The sequence below is a fragment of the Diceros bicornis genome, chromosome 37, assembly GCF_020826845.1.
Source record: "Diceros bicornis minor isolate mBicDic1 chromosome 37, mDicBic1.mat.cur, whole genome shotgun sequence".
NCBI classification, from domain to species: Eukaryota; Metazoa; Chordata; class Mammalia; order Perissodactyla; family Rhinocerotidae; genus Diceros; species Diceros bicornis.
Window position 1 is genome coordinate 12,190,757 of NC_080776.1, and position 20,850 is coordinate 12,211,606.

The 20,850-nt window shown below is 52.3% G+C and overlaps 1 protein-coding gene across 1 annotated transcript in view; it reads right to left on the reverse strand.

The window, feature by feature from the left end:
• PAX3 (paired box 3) overlaps positions 1–12,742 on the reverse strand; it is an 89,101-nt gene extending 76,359 nt beyond the window's left edge. The window contains exons 1-4 of the mRNA XM_058533471.1: positions 12,501–12,742; positions 10,963–11,198; positions 9,507–9,636; positions 8,238–8,372 (exon numbers count right to left, since the gene is read on the reverse strand). Of these exons, the coding sequence (XP_058389454.1) occupies positions 8,238–8,372; positions 9,507–9,636; positions 10,963–11,198; positions 12,501–12,585 (586 nt within the window). The 5' untranslated portion in view covers positions 12,586–12,742. The remainder of the gene's footprint in view (positions 1–8,237; positions 8,373–9,506; positions 9,637–10,962; positions 11,199–12,500) is intronic.
• Between the last annotated feature and the right edge of the window lie 8,108 nt (positions 12,743–20,850).

The window sequence follows — 20,850 nt, forward strand, 5'->3', positions numbered from 1 at the left end:
AAATCACAAACCTACAGAAGCAGGCTTTCGGTTAAAAATGCAAATGTGTATGTGACCATATAAGCATTTACTATGAAAGCACAAGAAAACTAAACCAATTCCATGTTGTAATATAAATTGCACAGCAATTAATTTTCCTTTCTTAACTCTTCTACCCTAACTTACTTATTGCTTCCGTCTAATGACATAAGATCAAGTACATTTAATTCTGCAGTTGTTTCCAGAAATATGTCTACTATCTGATTATAAAAATTTTGAAAATTTACGTTTAAGCCTCCATAAAACTATACTATTTTAACTCTCAATGTGATCCTGGAAATTTTTAAATGCTGAAAATCAATGGTATTTCTTCTCCCTCAATCCTATGTTGGACAGCCAAGAAGAATCTCCTATCCTTGTCACAAAGCATTTTGATCAGCTATTTTTAAGTGGAATCCATTGGATTTAGACCAAGGATGAGTGGGAAATTAGCTCCTAGAATTGAGACTTTATATTAATATACTATTGTAGATGCAGTAAATCTGACCAAAAAGTACATAAGAGTCAAGAAATTACTAAATGGGGTTAAGGCGACAAATATAAAGGTAGTTTGCTATTATTGCCTGTCATGAGTTCTAATTTGTATTACTGGGGATTATTCATTTCCCAATGCCTGCAGTAAGAAAGAGGACATAAAAACTCAGGCTACTCTGATCAAGTTGCTTCATCCCAAAAAGAAAGGGTTCTTTGTTGTCATCATTGTTTTTTACTTAAAATCCTGCAGGAAAAATTTAAACGTTACAAACTTTGGTATATACAATGTGCAAGGTAAAACTCTTTCTCAAGATTTTCCTATCTGGGAGAAATGGGCATCAAATTAAATTCTAAATTTTACACCATTGCCCTTTATTATTTTCTTTATATCGCCCTTTATAATTTCTTTTTTGAAGAGAAGTGGCCATCTCCATAGCAGAAATTATCTGTTAGTCTTTTCTTCATTTTTATCAAGAAGGAAGGAAAACAGACATTGAAGGTAAGAATTCATAAAACCTATTATTCCTCAAATGTCTTTAGCAACTGTATGGTTTCCCTTCTCCCTTTGCAAAAGCTGAAGTTTCTAACTCATTTCTCTTGAATAGATGTTTTAAAATGTTAATGGACATTTTGATAACTGTGTATGTTCTAGTTACAAACGGGAAATTATATATTTTCTGTTTATTTGGAAGCATAGTCCCAACACAGATAATTTGAAGAAAGATGTCCTGATTCCAGCAAAAGCTCCACATGATTGAAGCTCCGAGTTTGGCCCAACACAGCAAAATGGAGTGAAAGCTGAGCCCGCCACTCTCTACCAGAGGCTGGCACGAATGGGGCAAGAAAATCTTTCACAACAGAGCAGAGGGTGGCCCTCTCTTCCCACTTGAGTGTGCACCTTCCAAGAGAATGGCAACTTCTGAAATTCCCTTTCACTGTCTCTGGTCACAGTTCCCCAGCTAAAGGCAGCCAGTTTGTTTTTCTTTTTAACAATAATCTTAAAACTTTATTTTTTATTGCCAGCTTCATTGAGATATAATTAATATCAGCCAGTTCTTGAGTCAGTAATTCTGCCTTGGTACTGAGATCAGGCCCAACTTGGAGCTCAACTCTGCCGGCCCCCTTGCAGTATGTGAACACACAACCTGATACCCAAGGGGGAAAAGTCACTTTAACTCTGTATGTATGTGGAATATACATGTACATGCGGAATATGCAAGAACTCTCTGATGCCACCTCTGGACCCAGGACAAGGTAACCACAACAGATCTGAGCTGACTCACACTTCCAGCTTAATTTATTTGAGGCAGTTTGACACCGAAATGATTGGGGCTATATCAAAGAACATTTAAGCATAGGTAAATTATTAATTAACTGGAAGATTGTAATAAAAAATATTAGAGAATATCTACTAACGATTCTGACTCTATATGTCAAGATTCATCTTGTTCAAGAATGAACAAAAAAGAGTAAAAAATAAAATGAATTAAAAATAAAGCCCTATGCACAATTATTTAGTCCTGAAATGAGCAGAGCCAGAAAACGGGGTTCAGAAAATCCTTCCACACAGGCAGATCCATGATGTACAGTTGAACTTCCAAAGCCTGAATCTGGCATAAATTCCACAACCTCAGTCAGAGCGATTTGTTGGAATTTGCAAATTAAGTGCAGAGATGGTATTTCCAAAAAAAAAACCCTTGCAGGAAGTTTAACTCTCATAATAAAAGAAAAATCTACCCAAATATATTGAATTCTTAAACAAAAAAATGTCTAATAGTTCTTGTAAAAATCAACAGCTAAAAGAGTCATAAAATCACTCAGGAAAATAATTTTCCTAGCATTCAACAGTAGTGCTTAGTATGAATTGGGAGCCTATATTGTTACTTCAAATTCTGATGACTTTAGAAAGTGTAATCCACAGGACAAACAAACTTTTATTATGCGCAACTGGGTATAGTTTATTGCCAGCATAATGCAAAGTGATTGACTTATAAATAAACTCTAATGATGCACAAACTATACACACAAACACATATCCACTCCTACATTACAGGGGATTTTAAAAATATACATGAGACTCATTTAAACATCTATAAACACAAAAACTAGGGAAACACGTGTAGAGAAATGTAGTCACTATAACTCTCAGTTTCCTGTGTATTTAATTATTCCCCACCTAGTTTTACATAAAAATCTGACATCTTTCCTTTACATCATTCCAGCTCAGAAAGCAACTTCAGTGAAACTTCCATATGTAGAGACTTAGTGACATGTGGATAGTAGCTTTCATGCCACCATCACGCCCCAAAAATGAGAATCTATTTGGTGATAAATTCACCATCATAGCCTCAGTTCTAAACAAGAAATCACCGAAGGATAATTAAAAACACCTCATGAATCTCCTCTACAAACCTAGGACATGTAACTGGTTTCAGTTCCTATTTCTTAAAGAGAATTTGGTCAATCCTCCTTAGAGGTTTCAGAGGAAAAGGAGGATTTTCCAAGACAGATAAATTGAAATGATCCCGCTTTGATCTCAGTGGTTAAGAATCTCTCACAATAGAAAATGGCCACTGAGGGGCCGCGATCCCGGCCTTTTAATGCGTAACAATGGTATCAACAAACAGCTGCTTAATCAATATTTGGCCAGAGCAGCTGAAAACTTCCCTTTCAGATTTTAATTCCTAGTTGTAAAACAACCCCAGAGCAGCCAGTGAGATAAGGCATTAAACTGACTGCTTAATAGCCTTTTAGTGTCTTGTTAGTTATATATGTACATTCTTAATGGTTCCTTAATCTTTATTTACCCGCGTAACTAAGTCACCTGCCGTAGAAGGCCACAGAACCGAACCTTCTCTGCCCCAGCCCTGACCAAACTCGCGCTCTCACCACTTGCTTGTTGCTGCGGCGGCGGCTTTTCATTTTCGTTGGGTATTTACTAATGTGCAACTTAAATGTTTAACCTCACGGCTGGGAAGGATTTTTGTGTGTGTCCTCAAAATGGCATAAGCGTTCGCGGATGTTGAAAACGGGTTCAGCCTCTTCACTTGATTGATTTCCGCATATTCCACTCTCCTGAACCGAGCGCGCTTGCTGGTTCCGCCTCAGCGCCCCGGTGGGTGTTATTGCGCGGCCCTGGGGACTCTTAAATGACCCTTCAGCAATTATTACGCACTTGAAGCTCCTACGTCCCCGTTCTGGTGCTATCAACGATCAAATCAAGCCCCAAAATAAACATACGATTTCCAGCATTAATTAGACAATCTGCATGTTTTCAAGAAGCCTAGAAAGTAAGCATCCAGCAGCCAACCAAACAAAACAAACAAGCAAATAAGAAATCGTCCTTGAAAAGAACGAGGCGTGGAGTTTTAATTGAATTCAAGTTCTGATATTTCCAACCCATTTTTAAAGGGGTAATGTTTCCTTGTGGAGTAGTGTAAGGGCTTCAGAGAACATGAAATTTACTCAAAAGACTAGAGACGACGTTGGGATCAAATGCGTGACTCTGACAAATGGACTTGGAGAGTGGGCTGTCCGTTTTAATAAAGGTTCCGATGCCACAAACCTAAGATCTTAAACCCCATGATTTTAATCTGTGGGAAAGTTCCTCCCCCCGCCTCCCCTCCACCTCTTGCCTCGCGCCAAAATGTCCTTCCCTGTTAACTCGGGGGGAAGAAACCGCCTTCCGTTCCCCGCGATTTTAGTAGCGCTCTGCTTAACGATGAAGTGCTCTTTCCATGATTCCGCTGGAAATGAAATGCTTCAAGGACCTTTAAAACTTTCCTGCGTTTTTAATTGCTTTATCTTATGCCCCGCTGAGAAGTCGATGTCGTCCTCAACTTCGGAAAATCTCATAAGTTTTCAAACCAAACGGGGACTCGAGCAAAACTTTTGTCACTTTTACTTTCTCTAATCAAAAAAGCTGCACTGTTTTTCATAAATGTCAAATAGGAAGGGAAAGATATGAAAGGAGTATAAGCCCCACCCGACCTTTGCTTGGGGTCTCTTAGCTCTGTGTTTGAAATTGTTGCAAACCTCCCACGCTCACTAGTGATTTTAAAAGGGGGAAAGTCCTATGCAAGTCTATCTCCAGCCCCAATCAAAACATCAATTTGGCAATCTGGCCTCTCTCCCCCTGCGCTCCCGAGCTGCCACTTCAAAGCCACTGCAACAAGTCAGTAATTGTAACGTTGCATCTAAATATTTAAACGAGAGCCTTGCAGTCGCGTGCCCATTTACAGTCCTCATCTGTCCTCTAAGTCCATCACGGCACAAAGCAAAAATGTTTCCCAAAACTCACAAACAGGAAAAGCGTAACCCAGTTAGAGTAGAAGGAGGAGAAGGAGGAGGAGGAGGAGGAGGGGATGGAGGAGGAGGGGGAGGGGGAGGGGGAGGAGGAGGAGGAGGAGGAGGAGGAGATGAAGGAGCAGTTTCTATTGATTAGTCACTGCTTTTGTGTTAAGGGCTTTCTTTAAAATAAGAAAAAAAAAATGGGGGGAGGTTGCAGAAATTTCACTAATGTGAGCCTCAGGCAAGGGAGAAGAAAAAAGAGGAGAAGAAGGGGGGAGGCGGGCTGTGTCTAGATGAAAGTGAGAAGGACATAAAGGAGGCAATTGAGTCGGCTGCAGCCCGGCGAGCTAAGCTTCGAGCCGGCCGGAGCGCAGGGGAGGGGGGCGGCGCGGCGCGGCGCTTTGGCGCAGGGCGCAGGAGTGGGGGCCGGCCCATTGTGGCGGCGCCCGCGGGCCCGCTCCACCGCGCTGGGGGAGGAACAGAGGCGCCCATTGAGTAGCCTCAGCGCGGGCCGTGCTCACAGCCCCCGATGCCGCGACCGGGGCTTGGTTCCTCCGGCTGCGCCTGCTCCGATCTCGGTGCCGGAGAGGGTAAGGGTCGGGGCTGCGTGTTCCTTGGCCTCCCAACCCTCTCCTTCCATCCGGGCAAAGGAACTAGAAGGATGGACCCCGCAGGGGCGCACAGCGTCTACTGCGCGCCAGGGCGCACGGGCCTGAGCGCACTGGGTCGGCACGCTGCGCTGTTCTTGGGTTGGGCGAGGAACAAGGGAAAGTTGAGAAAGTGAAAGGGACCATCTAGCAGAAAGGGCAAGACTCTGGAGAGAAAGAACGAGGGCGGTTCTGACCTCTTTCAGGGTCCCTCTCTCCCTGTGTCCTAGTGTCTGACAAGCAGAAAGCTGTCCCCCGGAAAGCCAGTCTCGGCAGCGCCCGGCAGGCCCGAAAAGAAGCTGGAACCACCAAAGAGAGAGCGCCGCCCTGGTCAGAGCACCCAAATGTCCCTCCTCGGCTAACTTCCTCCCCCTCCGCCAGGGCGCTCAGAGCCCTTTATCAACATTAGTGCTATTTTACGAGCAGGGCAGCCTGTGACTTTTGATGCCCTAACAACAGGGAATTTTCTGAAGTTGCTAGACTTCCCTTCAAACTACACATCACTCTGTCCTTTCTCTGGGCCCCTCCTGCCCTCCAGGGCTCATCTGGAAAGGGAGCTAGAGGCGTTGAAGACTGACGCTGCGTCTTCCTTGACAACCCCAAATTAAATTAGACTTCAGCCTCCGAGGTGTGTGTGTTTTCACCGGTACAGACCCCGCTGGGGAGAATACTCTGATTTTAAAAATGGTAGCAGTTGCCCTTGAATGGCAGCCGGCCCAGCTCGACGGCCCAAAAGACTAGAAACATTTTGTAGGTGAAATGGCCACTTTTTCCACGCTGGAGAGTCCATAAAACTTCCTGGCGCAGCAGCTATTGGGGCTCATTGAATAATTCATCCCTCATTGCAAGCCCATAATGTCTATTCTCGGCCCTTTGTGGGGCTGTTTTCTCTTCTTTTCTCCTTGAATTATAAAAAGGTTGCCTTCCTTTGTTCACATCAAGCTTCTGCGGGCCGGAGCTTTGTCTGGGCCGAGCTGAAGTGTGAGTTTCAATGGACTCTCCCGGCTTTGTCTCCCAAGTTCATCTCCAAGTGTAGATTGTGTAGAGAAGGCCTTCTTTGTAAAAGCTGGAAAAGTTGTACAAATGTTTGACCAGCTCATTTGGGGCGTTTTGTCTCCGGGGCCTCGGTTGCCTGTGCTGCGAGGGAACTGCCGGTCTGCCGCGCAGGCGCCTCCAGCAACAAGTAGCAAAGCGGTGCCACCCTCCCCACCCGTTCTTGACCCTCTCCCACCGCTCTGGGCTCCTTGCCCCACTGCCTGCAGGGGCCCGGTGGGTTTGAGGTTGGCTGGTTTCTCGCCTTCCTTCCTCCCCAGCACCTCTATTCTGCATCTAGACCTGGAAAGAAAGCCGAGGTGTCTTCTCAGAGACCAGGGCAGGAACGGCACCCCTCCAAAAGGAAGGGCTTAGTCTGAGTCCCTGTGAGGCCGCTGCTTTAAAGGGACGGAAGCAACAGCATGTGTATCTCTCTGCCCAACCTGAGGGTTTTGGGTGCCTTTTCTTGATTGCCTGTGGGTGCCAGAGAATCTAGGCTTCTGATTATCCCCAAATCAGCCATTTGGATTTGTAACACGTAAATCTAACTGTCCCTTCTACGTTGTGTACAGATTCTGTGTTGGTTTGTAAAGCTTCTGCTCCAAAGAGCCAGCAGTCCCCCAGGGGTTGGGCAACCAAGGGAAGAGAAAAGACCAGCTTCCCAGCCCACAGTCCTACCCTGGATGCCACCTGGCTGGCTGAGGGCTGGGCCCCAGCTGGTCCAAGTGGGTGACCACTCCAAGCCCACCTGAAGAGCCGCCTGCCCTTCTAAGGCAACTCAAAACTCAACTCGGTCCAACGAAGTACCGGCCCCAGAGGAGGGAAGCCACCGGTGGGCCAGGGCACCCAGGGACTCCCAACCCCTTGCACCATCCCCAATGTCAAAACTCCTGTGTCTCCTTTCCTGCAGTGATCCCTTCCCAGTTCAACTCCAAAGTGGTTGACTTTCTTTGGGAGGAGGTACCTTTAGAGTCTAAAGATGACCCAAAGCAAGTAAAAGGGAAGTAGGCTGCACTTATGGCTCCGAGGGGGAGATTTTCTCTTGATGCTGATGGATCTCAGCCAACAAGAAGGGGCTGGCCTGCACCCCTGGGGAGAGAGAGGGTGCCAGCACTGCAGGGCCCAAGAACCCAGATCCCCTCATTTGTAACCCAGAGCTTCAGCGTGTTTTACTTCCCAGACACACAGAGATCAAACCCCATCGCATTTGAAAACCAATTTAAAGCAAAGAAAAAACAGCCGACTTACACATATATATTTAGAAGGCAGCCAGTGTGGTGCAACTTTGGAGGCCCACTGCCCCAAACAGTTTTGAGTTTCTCTCTCCCTCCCCGCCCCTCCTCTGATGTGGGAAACCCTTTGGAGACCCGGGCCTTCCCCGAGGACGCAAAAGTTCCTTTAACTTCCGGAGGCACACTGACGGCTCCTAGTCCCCCAGTCGATCAAAGACTCCTAGTCGCGCACACCTAAGGGCAAGGGGGTAGCCCGGCAGCTAAAGCGCAATTCGCGGTTCTAGACTCCGAGGGGCTGAGAGACGTGAGGAAGAAAGATTCATAAAATAGAAACACACAAAACAGATTTTTGTTTTCATTGCAAGTGCGTCTCTGGTCTTTCACTTCAATGCTCTTAGCCGGGTGCAGTGGACACGAGCGAGGAGAAACCTTGACACAAGCTGGGGCTGAGCCCCCTTCAAGCCGCCGCCGTCAGAGCGCGGATGTCCGCCGAGGCGCGGGCCCTCAGCGCGCCGCCGCTTACCTCGCTCGCTCAGAATGCCGTCGATGCTGTGTTTCGCCTTCTTCTCGCTCTCCTCCGCCTCCTTCCTCTCCAGGTCGGCCTCTTCCTCTTCGCCTTTCCCGAATTTACTCCTCAGGATGCGGCTGATGGAACTCACTGGAGGCGGGAGGAGGGAGGGAGCGCATTAGACTGAAACGTGCAGCGCTGTGCGGGAAGGAGCGCCCCCCCCCCATCTCCCAGCCGGGGCCCTAGGACAGCTGCCCTGCACAGCTCGCTTCTGTCTCCTGCATCTCGGGTATGCTGGTCCTTCTAACACCCCCCACCCTCCCACTCAATAGTCAGCACCTATGAACAGGGAGACGGGTGCCTGGGAAGCTCGCACCTCCAAGTTAGGGCCGGGAAATGCCTTCTCTGTCCCTCTTTTCCCGGCGGGAAGCATTTCCTTCTTGACTCTATAGACGGGGCTCTAGATCTCCAATTAAGAGAATTCTCCCACCAGCCCACCCTGCACCGCCCCCCGCCCCCCACCTGAAGGCCTTAGGCCCTGCGGTTCCCGTTAAGGAAGGAAGAACCACAGCGGACCCGTCCCCTGCAATTCAACTTTTTTTTTTCGAGGCTATAAAGGGTTTAAATTTCAACTGCAAAATCGTTTCCTATTGTAAAAATCAAAAGAAAATGCACTCTTGCCCATTTATTTTTTCCAGATTCCAGTCTGGTAAACAAATCCATGCTCAGAAATATCTCGTTCTCGCAGAGGGAAAAAGGGAGTTTCCTTTTAATTAAAAACAAACTCTCCCGCGCGCCCTCGCGCTGGCCCTGCGTTCGCCCCTCTTCTCTCTCCGCCTCCCCCTGGCTGCCGGGGGCGCCGGATGGTCCCTGGGACTCTCGGGAAAAATCCCGGCCGAAGCCTCCCCTCCTTTGCGCGCATGGCAAAGTCTCGGCTGGCGGGGCCCAATCTCCCTTCGGTTGGGGTTACCAGAACATTTGTTTCTCTTTAAAAGGGAACATCAATATTAATAAACGCTTGGCCTCCGCCTCGCGTTTCCTGCCTGGCCTCCTCGGCAGAAATTCTCTTTGGGGAGCCCTCAGCGGCCGTCTCTCAACCCCAAGACAAGCTGCTCATCACTTTCTCCATAAAACGCCAAGAACGTCTGGTTCGTAAATATTTCAGGGCCCTGGGGGAGGTGACGCCTCTTGATCGCCCAGATCGATCACTGGAGTGATTATGGCTCAGATGATCCGCCCGGGTAATAGGGACTGGCAGTCAGGAAGACGTTATGGGCTTGGTACCTGAGGGCACGGTGTTTCGATCACAGACCGCGTCCTTGAGTAATTTGTCTCGAATTTCCCAGCTGAACATGCCTGGGTTCTCCCTTTTGTACTCCTCAATTTTCTTCTCCACGTCAGGCGTTGTCACCTGCTTTAAGAGAATAGGCAGGCAGGCGTTGGTACCCAGGACTCTGGGCCAGATGTAGCGGCCCCACCGCCTCCAGGCCTGGCTGGATGGTCCTTCCTGCTCCCCCTGGGAATGTCCCCCTGTTTAGCAAAAGGCCCCCAATTCTCTGAGGCAGTTTACTTTAGAAAGGGGCAGACAGGAACCCATTCCACCCTGAAGCAGCCTGGGGACCCTCCTCCTTCCCTGATAAGCTCAGACAATCAGGATAAATGAAGAAGAGCTGTAACATCTTGTGTGTGTTGGGGTGGGGGGTGTACTTTCTGATCCCTGGAAATAAAGGCAACTCCTTAGACAGAATCAACACGAAAACGAAAGTAAAAAGAATGCTTGAAAAAGGAACAGAAAAATCAAGTTAGGTCTGCAACTTGTGCCTCTCCAAAGAACACAAGATTTTAGCTATAGCGAGGAGCAGAATGAAATGCAAACAGGGAGTTTTTGGGTTTTAAAAAATTAGAGTGTATAACAAGTATGGATAAATTGAGAGACTGGCTCTTTTTCTTTTTTAATGGAGTTTCCAGCGATTCTTAGAGAGGTTGCGAAGGAGGAGAGCAGTAGCGTGTTTGGAAGTCTTCAATTTACCAGAACTATCCTTTGGATTTTGCCCTGTGGCAACCAGAAAATTACATTGCACTTTCCCCACATCCAGAAGAAAAGGCAGACCCAATATAATCCCCTCCCACTCAGCTGTAGCCAGTGTGACTCTCCTTTTTTAAAGGGAACCAAAATCACTGGAGGATAGCACCAAACTGCTTTTTAAAGCATCAGCTCATTACAAAGAAAACAAATCACCCTAGGTTTTGACTCCTTGAAGATAATTTGGACTGGAGGAGATTGGGGATTGGGAGTTGGGAGAGAAGTCATCAGAAAACTAAAAGTGGTTCCTTGGATTAGTTTTGGAAAGGGCAGTGCAGTGGTGAGAGCTGGGAAGATACTGGGGGAAGACACCAGCAACAGGTGGGCTCACACAGCTTGTGCGCTTTAAGTGTTTGCCTATTAAAATAATTTGATGAGGATTCCAGGACTGAGGGCCAAAAAAACCAAATGCTATATGTCCTTTGCAAAAAAGGCTGGAAGTTTTCTGTTAGCGTTTATCAAGGAGCGTCAGATCAGGCAGCATCCGAGTCCCCCCACTACCAACAACCCCAACACACACACAGACACACACACCCTCTCGGACTTGAAAACTAACTCCTCGGAAAGCCCCAAACGGCAGTCCTTGCCCCTGCCTGATCTTCCCTAACCCCAGAGACCGCAGGCCCTGAGGCCTCCAGGGCAGGCCCGCACGCTCACCTTGGGCTTGCTGCCGCCGATAGCCCCGGGACGGATGGAGCCAGTCTCCTGGTACCTGCACAGGATCTTAGAGACGCAGCCGTGGGACACGCGCAACTGGCGGGAGATGACGCAGGGCCGGATGCCGTGGTGGGCCATCTCCACGATCTTGTGGCGGATGTGGTTGGGGAGCGGTCTGCCGTTGATAAACACACCTCCTAGCTGGTTGACGCGGCCCTGGCCGAGGGGAGTGGACACTGGGAGCAGAAGGCAAAAAGAGAGGCAAAAGGAAAGTCATTTCGGGAGAACAGAGCGCAGCAACCCTCAAGATGAGCCCACCTAATTTCGCGCTCTCCCGGCCAATCCACATGTTACAGCCTCAGCGCAGAAACTGCTCGACATCCGGCTCCCAGCCCCACACCCCCTTTCAATCACGTTTGTTCAAATTATTAAACAATTCGGGGCACATAGTCTTGTGTGAAGGGAGCAGCCGGGACAAAAATAACCTGCCCAAGAGAAACGGTCTTCCCTTTGGGCCCAGGAAAGGTGACAACTTTGGCGGAGCAGGTGGAGACCCTGGGGCTGGTATAAAGTATATCTTGCTCAAGAACAGCCTCCTGGCAGAGAGAGGTTCACCCAGACCCTGGCCTTCTCAACTCTGCTCTCACTAAATCCTGTGCAATTGAGGTCGCTCCTTTCTAAGAGACTTGGAGGAGCTGACAGCCCTTGGGGTTTCTGGCTAAAAGTGCAGCAGCCAAAGGTCAAAAAGGGTCCCGAAAGGAGGCCGCAGGTGGCAGCGCGTGTCACCTGTTACACCTCGGGACAGAGGCGACAGCCGGGTCTGCTCGCAGGCCCCCTCGCCTCCTCTCACGCTCTGGGTGTTACGTTCTACTCTGGACCGAGGGCCAAGGGCAGGCGCCGCGGGATCCCGGCTCGGGTGCCCCAGCCTCACCAACTATCTAGAAGGGCTCGGGCTTGTAAATCTTTCTGCCTGCCTGAGATTTCCAGAACCTTCAAGCCGACTGAAAGGCAGTTTCCCAAACGGGTTATGGAAACTTTGAGATGTCACTTGAGATGAATGGACCTCTAATCAATTAATACTGAAAATTCCTATCACGATGCCTCGCAGCGTCAGCCACCACAACTTTGCAGCCGCAAGAAAATTCTTCCGGAACTAACAAGAGTTTAGAAAATGTGGGAGCAGCCGCGACAATTTTGAGACGCCTTTGGGTGAACAAAATGCGGAGAAGTCGCTTTCTGGTGCTCAGAAGCCGGTTCATCCCTTCCCCACCAAGGCATTTCCAAAACAACAGGGAAAGTGGACCGGCCGGGGAGCAGGCCTGGCCGCCCAGCTCCGGGAGAAGCAGCAGGGAGAACCGCGCTCCGTTTGCAGAGAGAAAATCGAGTGGGGATCTCGCCCCAACTGTTACCTCCTGGGGTGGAGGTGCCCAGGGAATGGACTCCCTGGACGCGCCAAAGGAGCCTGTGGAGACCCGGGGTATGGTGGAGCAGCCCAGCCTGGGCCCCAGGCTCCCGGCGGCGCTGAGGCCCTTCCTTACCTTCCAGCGGGAACCCGCTGCGCGGGTAGTTCTGCCCTGGGCCCGGCCGCATCATCCTGGGCACAGCTCCGGCCAGCGTGGTCATCCTGGGGGCAGCTTCGCTTGGAAATTATATCCAGGTGAAGGCGAAATAGACAGGCGAGCGCGGCGCTGGTGACCCTCGGGAACTCCCCCGAGCGTGGAGAGCCCCTCCCCAAAAAGGGCTGGAGAGAGAGAGGGAGGGACGCGGGGAGGGGGACTGCTCGCTCCTAGTCCAGAGAGAGGCTCGAGGTGGAACCGGGGAAAGGGGCGGGCAGGGAGGCCCCAGAGTCCAGGATCCCGAGCCCAGGGCGGAAAAGTTTGGTGCGAGTCTTGGGCGAGTGGCCCCGCGGCTGGGGGCGCCGGGAAGGGGGCTCCGAGCGCCGCGACCAGCCAGGGAGGGGGGCGGGGGCGGGAGCGCGGCAGGCCCGAGTCTCCTCCCGTCGTGACACCGAGTGCAGGGATCCGGGCTCGAGAGCATTTATTAGTTCTTTCGCCCAAAGCTTGGTCAGGAGCCCTGAGCTGCGATTGGCCGACGGGGAGACCGTCCCGGGTGGCGGAGACACGCGCTGATTGGGCGACAGCGACCACTTTCTCTTCCCATCGCCGGCGGTGCTGAGGCCTCCGCGGGCCCCAAGAGGAACCGAGGCTGCGCCCCTTCCCTGCGAGAGAAGGGCAGACCCGTGGAAACTGAGAGCCCGAGGGAGATGGCAGCTGCAGAGAGTGGAGAGGGGTCCCTATCTGTGTCTCTGTCCCTATATCTATGTGTGTGTCTCTCTCCTTGACTTTCTATGTCTCTGTCTCTTTGTTTCTGTCTCTCTCTGTGTATCTCTGTGTCTTTCTCTTGTCTCTGATTCTATTCCTCTCATTCTATCTCTGTGTATCTCTGTTAGTCTCTGTATTTCTACCTGTGGCTCTCGCTCTCTGTTTCTCTCTTTCATTTTTCTTGGCTTACTGCCACTGGAGGGGGCGCAATTCCAATAAGAAGGCATGCGGAGCCCCCAGACAGGTTTAGCCTTCCTGCCTCTGGTCGATGCCCCTTGGCCTAGGCTTGTTATGGGGTCCTCCCGGCGGAGGAGGAGTCCAGGGTGTGCTGATAAGTTCTTTTGTCTTCTCAGTCTGGGGGCAGGAGGAGCGTGCAGCTTAGGCAGTCGTGGGAGGCGCTAGGACTCACTAGTCGAGGGCTGGGGAGAGGAGGAGGAAGAAAACTGTCTTCTCTTCTTGGTTGAGAGACCCGCTCTGGGAAGCCCCAGCTCTAAATCTCGACGTGTGCGTCGGTAGAGATGCGTCTATACGTTAAAGTTTTGCCCGGCTGCAGCGTTTGTTCTGAGGAATTTATTATGGTATTCAGACTAAACTGCGGGAAAAATAAAAGGAGCAAAGTCTTGGCTAGGAGCTGAAGTGCCCCCAGCAGGATATGACGCCAGGAGTGTTGTAAAGACTGTCTGTCCTTAGAGAAGGTACCATTGTGCATAGCCTTTTATTTATAACTTGGTAAGTGCCAGCGAACTCGCCTCTTTTACACCCCCAGTGCCAGCCCCGCGCTCTGCGCTGCGCTTCATTCGCTCGAGTCTATTCAGGGACTGTCACTCCGGGGCTGCGAGGTATTCAGGGCCTTAATCAATCAAAAGGATGAGAATCGGGCAGGTTTTTCCCTTTGAAATAAAGGAAACAATGACTTCTGGGCTTCAAGTTCCCTCTTTCCCTTTTACGATTTTTGAATTTTTCCTGAGCCAGCATTCTCCACCCCTCTCTCTCTCGGTCCCCCCCTTCCCCCAACTCCTTTGACAGTTTTGACGTGAACTCGGGCCCCTAACCCCACTTCTCCACCCCCTAAGGAAGGCAAACTCAGAAGGCAAGATGGGGGGGTGGTATAGCTGCTCAAGGGTCTGCGAGTTGGTTCTTTAAAAATCTACACGCAAGTGGGAAAAGTAGGCAGGTTTCGGCTCGGCCCAACATCAAAAGGCTTGGTTGACCCCGGGAGCAGTCGAGACAGGCCTCTGGAGACACCCGAAAAAGTCTGGACAAACCCTCACCCACCCATGGGGGGCATGCCCCGTGTACATTCATAGTACAAAGGAGAGACGCTGCTTAGAATAAGCCCTGTTTAACCTGGTTTTACATAAAATGATTCACTTTGTCAAGAAGAAAACTTTCTCATTTCCTTTTTGCACACTTGGGGGCCACCAAAGTCTGTGTCCTTGTTTCCTAAGCCACTTCTCAGAGATTGTATCACGGGAACTGCTTTTCCAAGTTCTCTCTCTCCAAAGGTTGAGGGGAGCAGACAGAGCACTTTCTAGGGTGCGCGGTAATCGTCAGGCGAGCGAGGTACCCAACCTATTTCAAGAGGGCAAATGCAGATTCAGCTCGCAGCCCAAAGGGACCCCACGACCCGCGGGGAGGGATTAAAGAATGTCTAGGGATGAGTCTCGTTTGTTTTTGAGCCAAGGCCTCGTTCCCAAGCCCTCCCGCGTTGACCCGGCGCTCTGCCGCCGGTGTTCTCGCCGGAGAGCCAGCAGATCCGTGACGGGACGCGCTGGCTGCAGATTCCTTCTCCCGGGTTGCCCGTCCTCGCGGAAGCGGCAGAGCCTGGAGAGGGGGACTTTGAATGGAGGTACTGCCGGTTAAATTGGGTCTCAAGTACCCATGGGGGCCGGGCCAGTACGCGCATCCATAACTGACCACCACTTGCTATAAAAATGTACAAATCGAGGCCACCAGGGAGTGTGTTGGCTGCGGGCCTGCAGCTCCGGGGTCTCTCCGCCTCTCCCCTGCGGGAGCGCTCTGAGATTTATATGTGGCCAGAGGATTAGCTCGGCCCTTCTGCACTCTGGCAGCGGCCAGAGAGCCCCGTAGACCCAGAGCGGGGGGGGGGGGGGGGGGGGGGGTGTACCCTCAGGCTCCCGGCAACTGTGCCAGCGAGGCTGCGGGGTCACTTCCAAAGACCTCGGGAGTCCAAATTCCCTAAGGTTGGTATCCCTCAAGTCCCAGGAGGGCCAGAACAGCGATGTTGGTTGAGGCTCCCGGGCCCGGGCCGGTGGCGCCCACTCCCAGCCAGGCTAAACCAGGCCCAAAGCCGGGTCTGGGCACCGCCGCGCGCAACAGGTCGCGGGCGAGCCGGGTGGTTCCCGGTTTCCCAGACTGGTTTCGAAGAACTCACCTCAGTTCTACATTCCAGCCACTATTTCCCCGTTTCCAAGGCTTAGGCCTCTTCTTCTTTCCGATGTCTCTCCGGAAGCCAAAACCACCACCCTCCCCCACTCCTTGGAGCAGGAAGAGAGTCTCCCCCCAGGTCCCTTCCTCTGCCCGGAGTCTGTGGGCCGCAGAGTCCCGATGCCAAATCTGGCCGCGATACAGGCACTAATTGGCAAAGGAGTGACCCCGCAGTGGGGCTTGGAAGGCGAGCACCGGCTCCCTGCAGCCCTGAACCCAGGTTTGGGAGGCGGCATCATTTCCCTAGGCTGACAAATTACCCAGAAAGTAGCCAGAAATCTCTACGACGGTTCTTTGAACCAACATAGAAAGTGGAACAACGCAGAACGCTCCAGCACTATCTGGGCACGTGCAAAAGGAAACGGGAGCCTGGAGGACAACAGTAAAGGAAAGGAACTTGCCGCTGCCGCCTCTGCCCTCAGTTTCAGAGCCACTTCAGGTGAAACAGGCAGCCGGCTGCCTGTCCGGGCCTGGAGGCAACATGCCGGTTCGCTTGAAGGCTGTCCCTCCCCGCGGATTTGGGTGCGTGGATATACAGTCCAATCGCGGTGAGTGGCGGCTGCCTGAGCCGCAGGACGCCCTTCAGCCTGTGGTTCCCGCACTGCGGACCCTGGGCGTCAGCGTTTCACCGCCCATGGACTACTCCTGGCCTCTGAGAGAGAACCTTATACCTAGCCGGAGACAGGCCTTAAGAGGAAATTATGATCTATGCAAAATAATGTCCCTGACTTAGTGGCGGGGGTGGTGGCGTCTGCCACCCAGGCCTTTTTTGCCCCACCTGGAGGGCCGGGCTGCTGTAGACTGGCGTAGCCCCGCGGGGATGCGCCTGGCTGCCCGCCGGGTCCCCGGTACCCCTCTCAAGACGCAGTCCGAGGTTTGAGCAACTGCCAGCAAACTCTCAGTTCTGCAGAAAGTCTTTCCCGCTTTCACCGGGAGGAAATCAAAACGCCAGGTCCTTGACCACGAGCCTCTGCGCCGGATGCGAAGATACTCGATTGGTGCATGCTTGGGTTAAACCCGTGGCGGGTCGCCGCGCCCGGCGTAGCGACCGTCATTAGGCCCCCCGCAGCTGTTTGTCAAAAGCTTTGGCGCCGCTATTCTCCCGCATTGGAAACTCAGTCGGAATGGGATTTGGGCGCTGAATGGGGATCCGGGCGCCGTGCTGAAGTGTACTGTGGGCCAGCCCCAGTGGTTTTGCCCACGCGGTGCGCGTGCAGCTGGGGGAGCGGGCGAGAACGTGTGAGCGGGTTCTCAATAAAGAACATGCGGTCTGTGGGAAGAAAAAAAGGAAGAAGGAAAAAGGAAAGGAAAAAGAAGGGAGGGGAAGAAGAGAGATGTAAAAGAAAAAAATTTTTTGAAAGGCAGTGAGGGAGGGAGAGGATGAATCTCGTGGCAACTTCTCTCTACAGACGTTCATTTGGTTATGCAAAAATTATTTTTAAGCAAGTACAAAAGACAAGACACCAGAGCCCGATTCTTCAGGGAAAAAAAGCATCTCATAAAAAAATTAGAGTAAGTCCTCTCTAGTCTTCAAAAAATGTCCTGCCCAACTCCGTAAGAGTCCACGGGGGGATTAGAAGTTTAGAAGAGAAATTCAGTGACTGCTCTGCTGGAGTGTGTACGCGGTGTGAGCACGCGGATGGGGATAAAGATAGAGGGGTCTGGGGGGGCTGGCTTGCATTGGGGGCCGCCTGGGCCTTGGGGAAGAGAGGAAGTGCCGAGGCCAGGCGGGGGATCTGAGGTGGGGGCGGGAGCAGAGCCGGGGAACGTGGATAGGAGTGCTGGGGGATGCGGGCGGGTCTGTTGTGTTTCCTTGACCTCTGGGGCAAAAAGGAAGGCAATGACCACTCCAGGAGCTCCTTCCTCGGGTGTTTGGGGGCGCGTCTGGACACAAAGACCCGACTGTGGGTTCCGTTCCCGGGGCGGCGGGGAGGGGAGCGTGTGGAAAGCTAACAGGTCTTTAGCCTGGATCAGGCCGGGTCTCTTTCTGACTCCACGCGGCCCCAGTGCCTGAGCCGCCGCCGCTTCTCGGCCTGAATCCCTTCAACCCCTTAGGTAATTTCTCTCCGAGGTGAATTTCAGATGGAGGAATGGGAGGCGGGTGGCACAAGGAGCAAGAAAAGGGAGATCTGGGAGAATAAACCCAGGGTCTCTAGCGGAGCCCGGACGCATGCCACACTGAGGTCACGGGAGCGTAAGGCAGCAGAGCTGTGAGTGAGCCCGGGCCCCGTGGTTCCCAGGTGTTAAAAGCGGGCCCAGAGCCGGGAGACTGCGCAGCCAGCTCAGCCGAGTAAATGCAACAGGTGGGGGGAGGCGGACGAGGCTCGGTCTCCGCAGGCTGAGCCCGGCGCGATTTGGCCAGAGCCCTGAGGAGCGCGGGCCGGGGACAGGAGGGAGGTGTTAGCAAGAGTGTTGCGTTCACCCTGCCTCTGGGCCATCTCCCACCCCTCACCCCCTGGGGCGGCCCCTGGGAGCTCCGGGCACACAGACTAGAGGAGGGGCCCTACCTAACGTGGGATATATCCTCCCCTGACCCCATCACACTTTCAAAGGGGGGCGAAGAGGAGGAAGAGGAAGAAAGAGAGAGGAAGGGAGGGAGGGAGTGGGGGGAGAGAGGGAGGAAAGAAGGAAAGAAAGAAAGAAAAGGAAGGAAGGAAGCAAGGAAAGGAAAGAATCACTACAAACAAAAAAGGACACTTCTGCCCTTCCAACCTCTATATACGTGAATTGCACTTAAGTTCCTTCCTAGACCTTCAACTTTCTCTCCACCTCCCTTCTCCCAGGAAGAGAGAAAGATTCTTTCCTCTTTTAAATTAGCTTTCTCTTCCTGGAGATGAATCTTGAAACTAGCCTTGGGTTTGGGGGCGCGGAGTGGGAGAATAATTTTGATTTAGAAGCTTGGAGACGGGAGAGCCTTGAGGGAAACTTTGAAAAGATGAAAACTGACCATTTCCAACACCGAAAGCGATCGAAAGGAGCCGGCCAGACGGGGTGATTTAGCTGGAGGGAGCCCCCGACAGAAGTGCAGACCCGGCGCTACCAGGCTGCTCCGAACCTTGTCACAGAAAGCTGTCCCGGGTCCCCTCGGTGGCCCCGAGCTCAGGTCACTCTCGCGATGTTGCCTCTTTCCCCCGGAAAACCCCGCGAGAGGCATCCCGGCCCCAGACCCGGGCCTAGAGTTAAGACAAGTAGCCCCAAGAGGAATAAACTTCAGAGAGCCTTTTTTCTTCTTTTCATTTCTAAACGAAATCCAATACAATCTGGCTGCAAAAATATATATCACTGGCTCAAAGTCTGAAAGATTAACATTTGGATATGTAGGAAATGTAATCTGCATGGCTAATTGATTCCCAGCGTATCAGTTTAAAGGATAAAGATCGGTATCTACATGATGGATATTGTATTAATAGGGGCATAAATAAAGGCCGAAGAGTCGTTACCGAAACCTTTGAAGCCGCTTCCCTGCTCTCGGGCCCTCCACGCGGCCACTCGGCCTCCCCCACCTTCCCGCCCCCAGCCCCGGCCGGGTGGGAAGCATTTGCATCCCCCACCCTGGTAAAGTCTCCGGCTAAAGCGAATGTTTTACTTCGGCGACGCTGGAGGGAGAGGCGGCACTTTTTTCCTCGGCGGTAGCAGGTGGACAGTGAGGCGGAAGAGAGGGTGGTATTTTAGCAAAACGCACCACTCAGATACTTAGAAACAGACACACAAGACCCACACAGGGACATATGCAGTCACAAATGTTCACACACACATTCGCACACGCGCAGACACAAATCCGCACACAGACACAGCCACACAGACGCACAAACATCCAGCCGTAGACACAATCACACAGACACACGTTCACACGCGGGAGGTAGGTTTCCAGGGTTTCCCGTGCGCTCCCGGCCCTGGGGACATGGAGCTAGCGCCTCTCCCCATCCCTCGGCCGCTCCCTGAGAGCACCGGCGGAAGCCCAGGCCGAGTCCAGGAATTGGTGATCGCGGCTCCTGGAGGTCCCCTCTGGATGGAATAAGGGGGAGCAGCAGGGAGGCGCAGGAGGCAGCGTGCGGGGGGTCAGGAGGGGAGTGCCTGCCCTGTCCCACAGCGTCCTTGGAGGGGAGGGAGGCCCACCAGGAGCTAGAGCGGCTGCAGACGGAGTTGCAGGGTGGAGGCTGAGTCCCAGGGAGTAGGTCCAGGAGAAAGCGAGGCGAGGGGAACAGGATGGGGGACACTTTGATCCGGAATAAGAACCCCTCAGCCGGCCGGTTGCCAATTAGTCCCGGGTCCCAGCGGCCGCCTCCACCGCGAAGCCCGCGCAGCCGAGGGAATTTTCCAAATGCAAATAAATCACCCCTTGCGCCTCCTCTCCATTAATTAAGAGAGATGTTTCGACAAAACGGGCGTAATCTTTATTAATTACGCAGCCCTCGGCGCGCCGTTCGCATTAATCAGGCCCAAAGCGAAAGCACGGGGGGCGCCTAATCCCTTCCCTGGGCGCGGTTGGAGAAGGAGCGGAGAAACCGGCGTTTCTCCTGTTACGGCCACCTCTCCGGGCTCGTGTTGCGGTCGCGGCCAGAGGAGACAGGGCTCGTGGGGCCGCTCAAGGAGGCCTTTCCCCGGGTCCAGAGCCTGCTGCGCGCCGGCCCGGCGGCTCCCGGAGCCCAGACCGAGCCCAAAATGTCCCCCACTCACGTACTTCCCCCTCTGGGCACTCGTATACACACACAGGAACACACACACTCGTACGTACGCATCCCACGGCCCGTCTCCTTCGCCCTCCGGCCCCCCGCTGGGCCCACAAAGTTCCCCACTCTCCTCTTCCCTCGGATGTTCCAAGGAGGAGCCCGACAAAAATCGATTCTGCGGAGTCCAAATCCCGGCTGAGCAGCGATCCTGGGGGGACTCAGTTTACCCCTGGGGAGAGGCGACAGGAGTAGGGGGCAGAAAACGCAATTCAGTCGTCCCAAGGACGCCTGGAAAGCTGCCCTGGAGGGTGGGGTGGGGAAGACCTTAGAAGCCTTCCAGGCGGCCAACTCCCCCCGCGCGCCAAGGGTGCACGAGGACGCGCGCATTGCGCAGGTGGAGTGGGCGTGGGAGACTCCAGTTCTGGCAGAGAAACTCGGGAAAGCTCGAA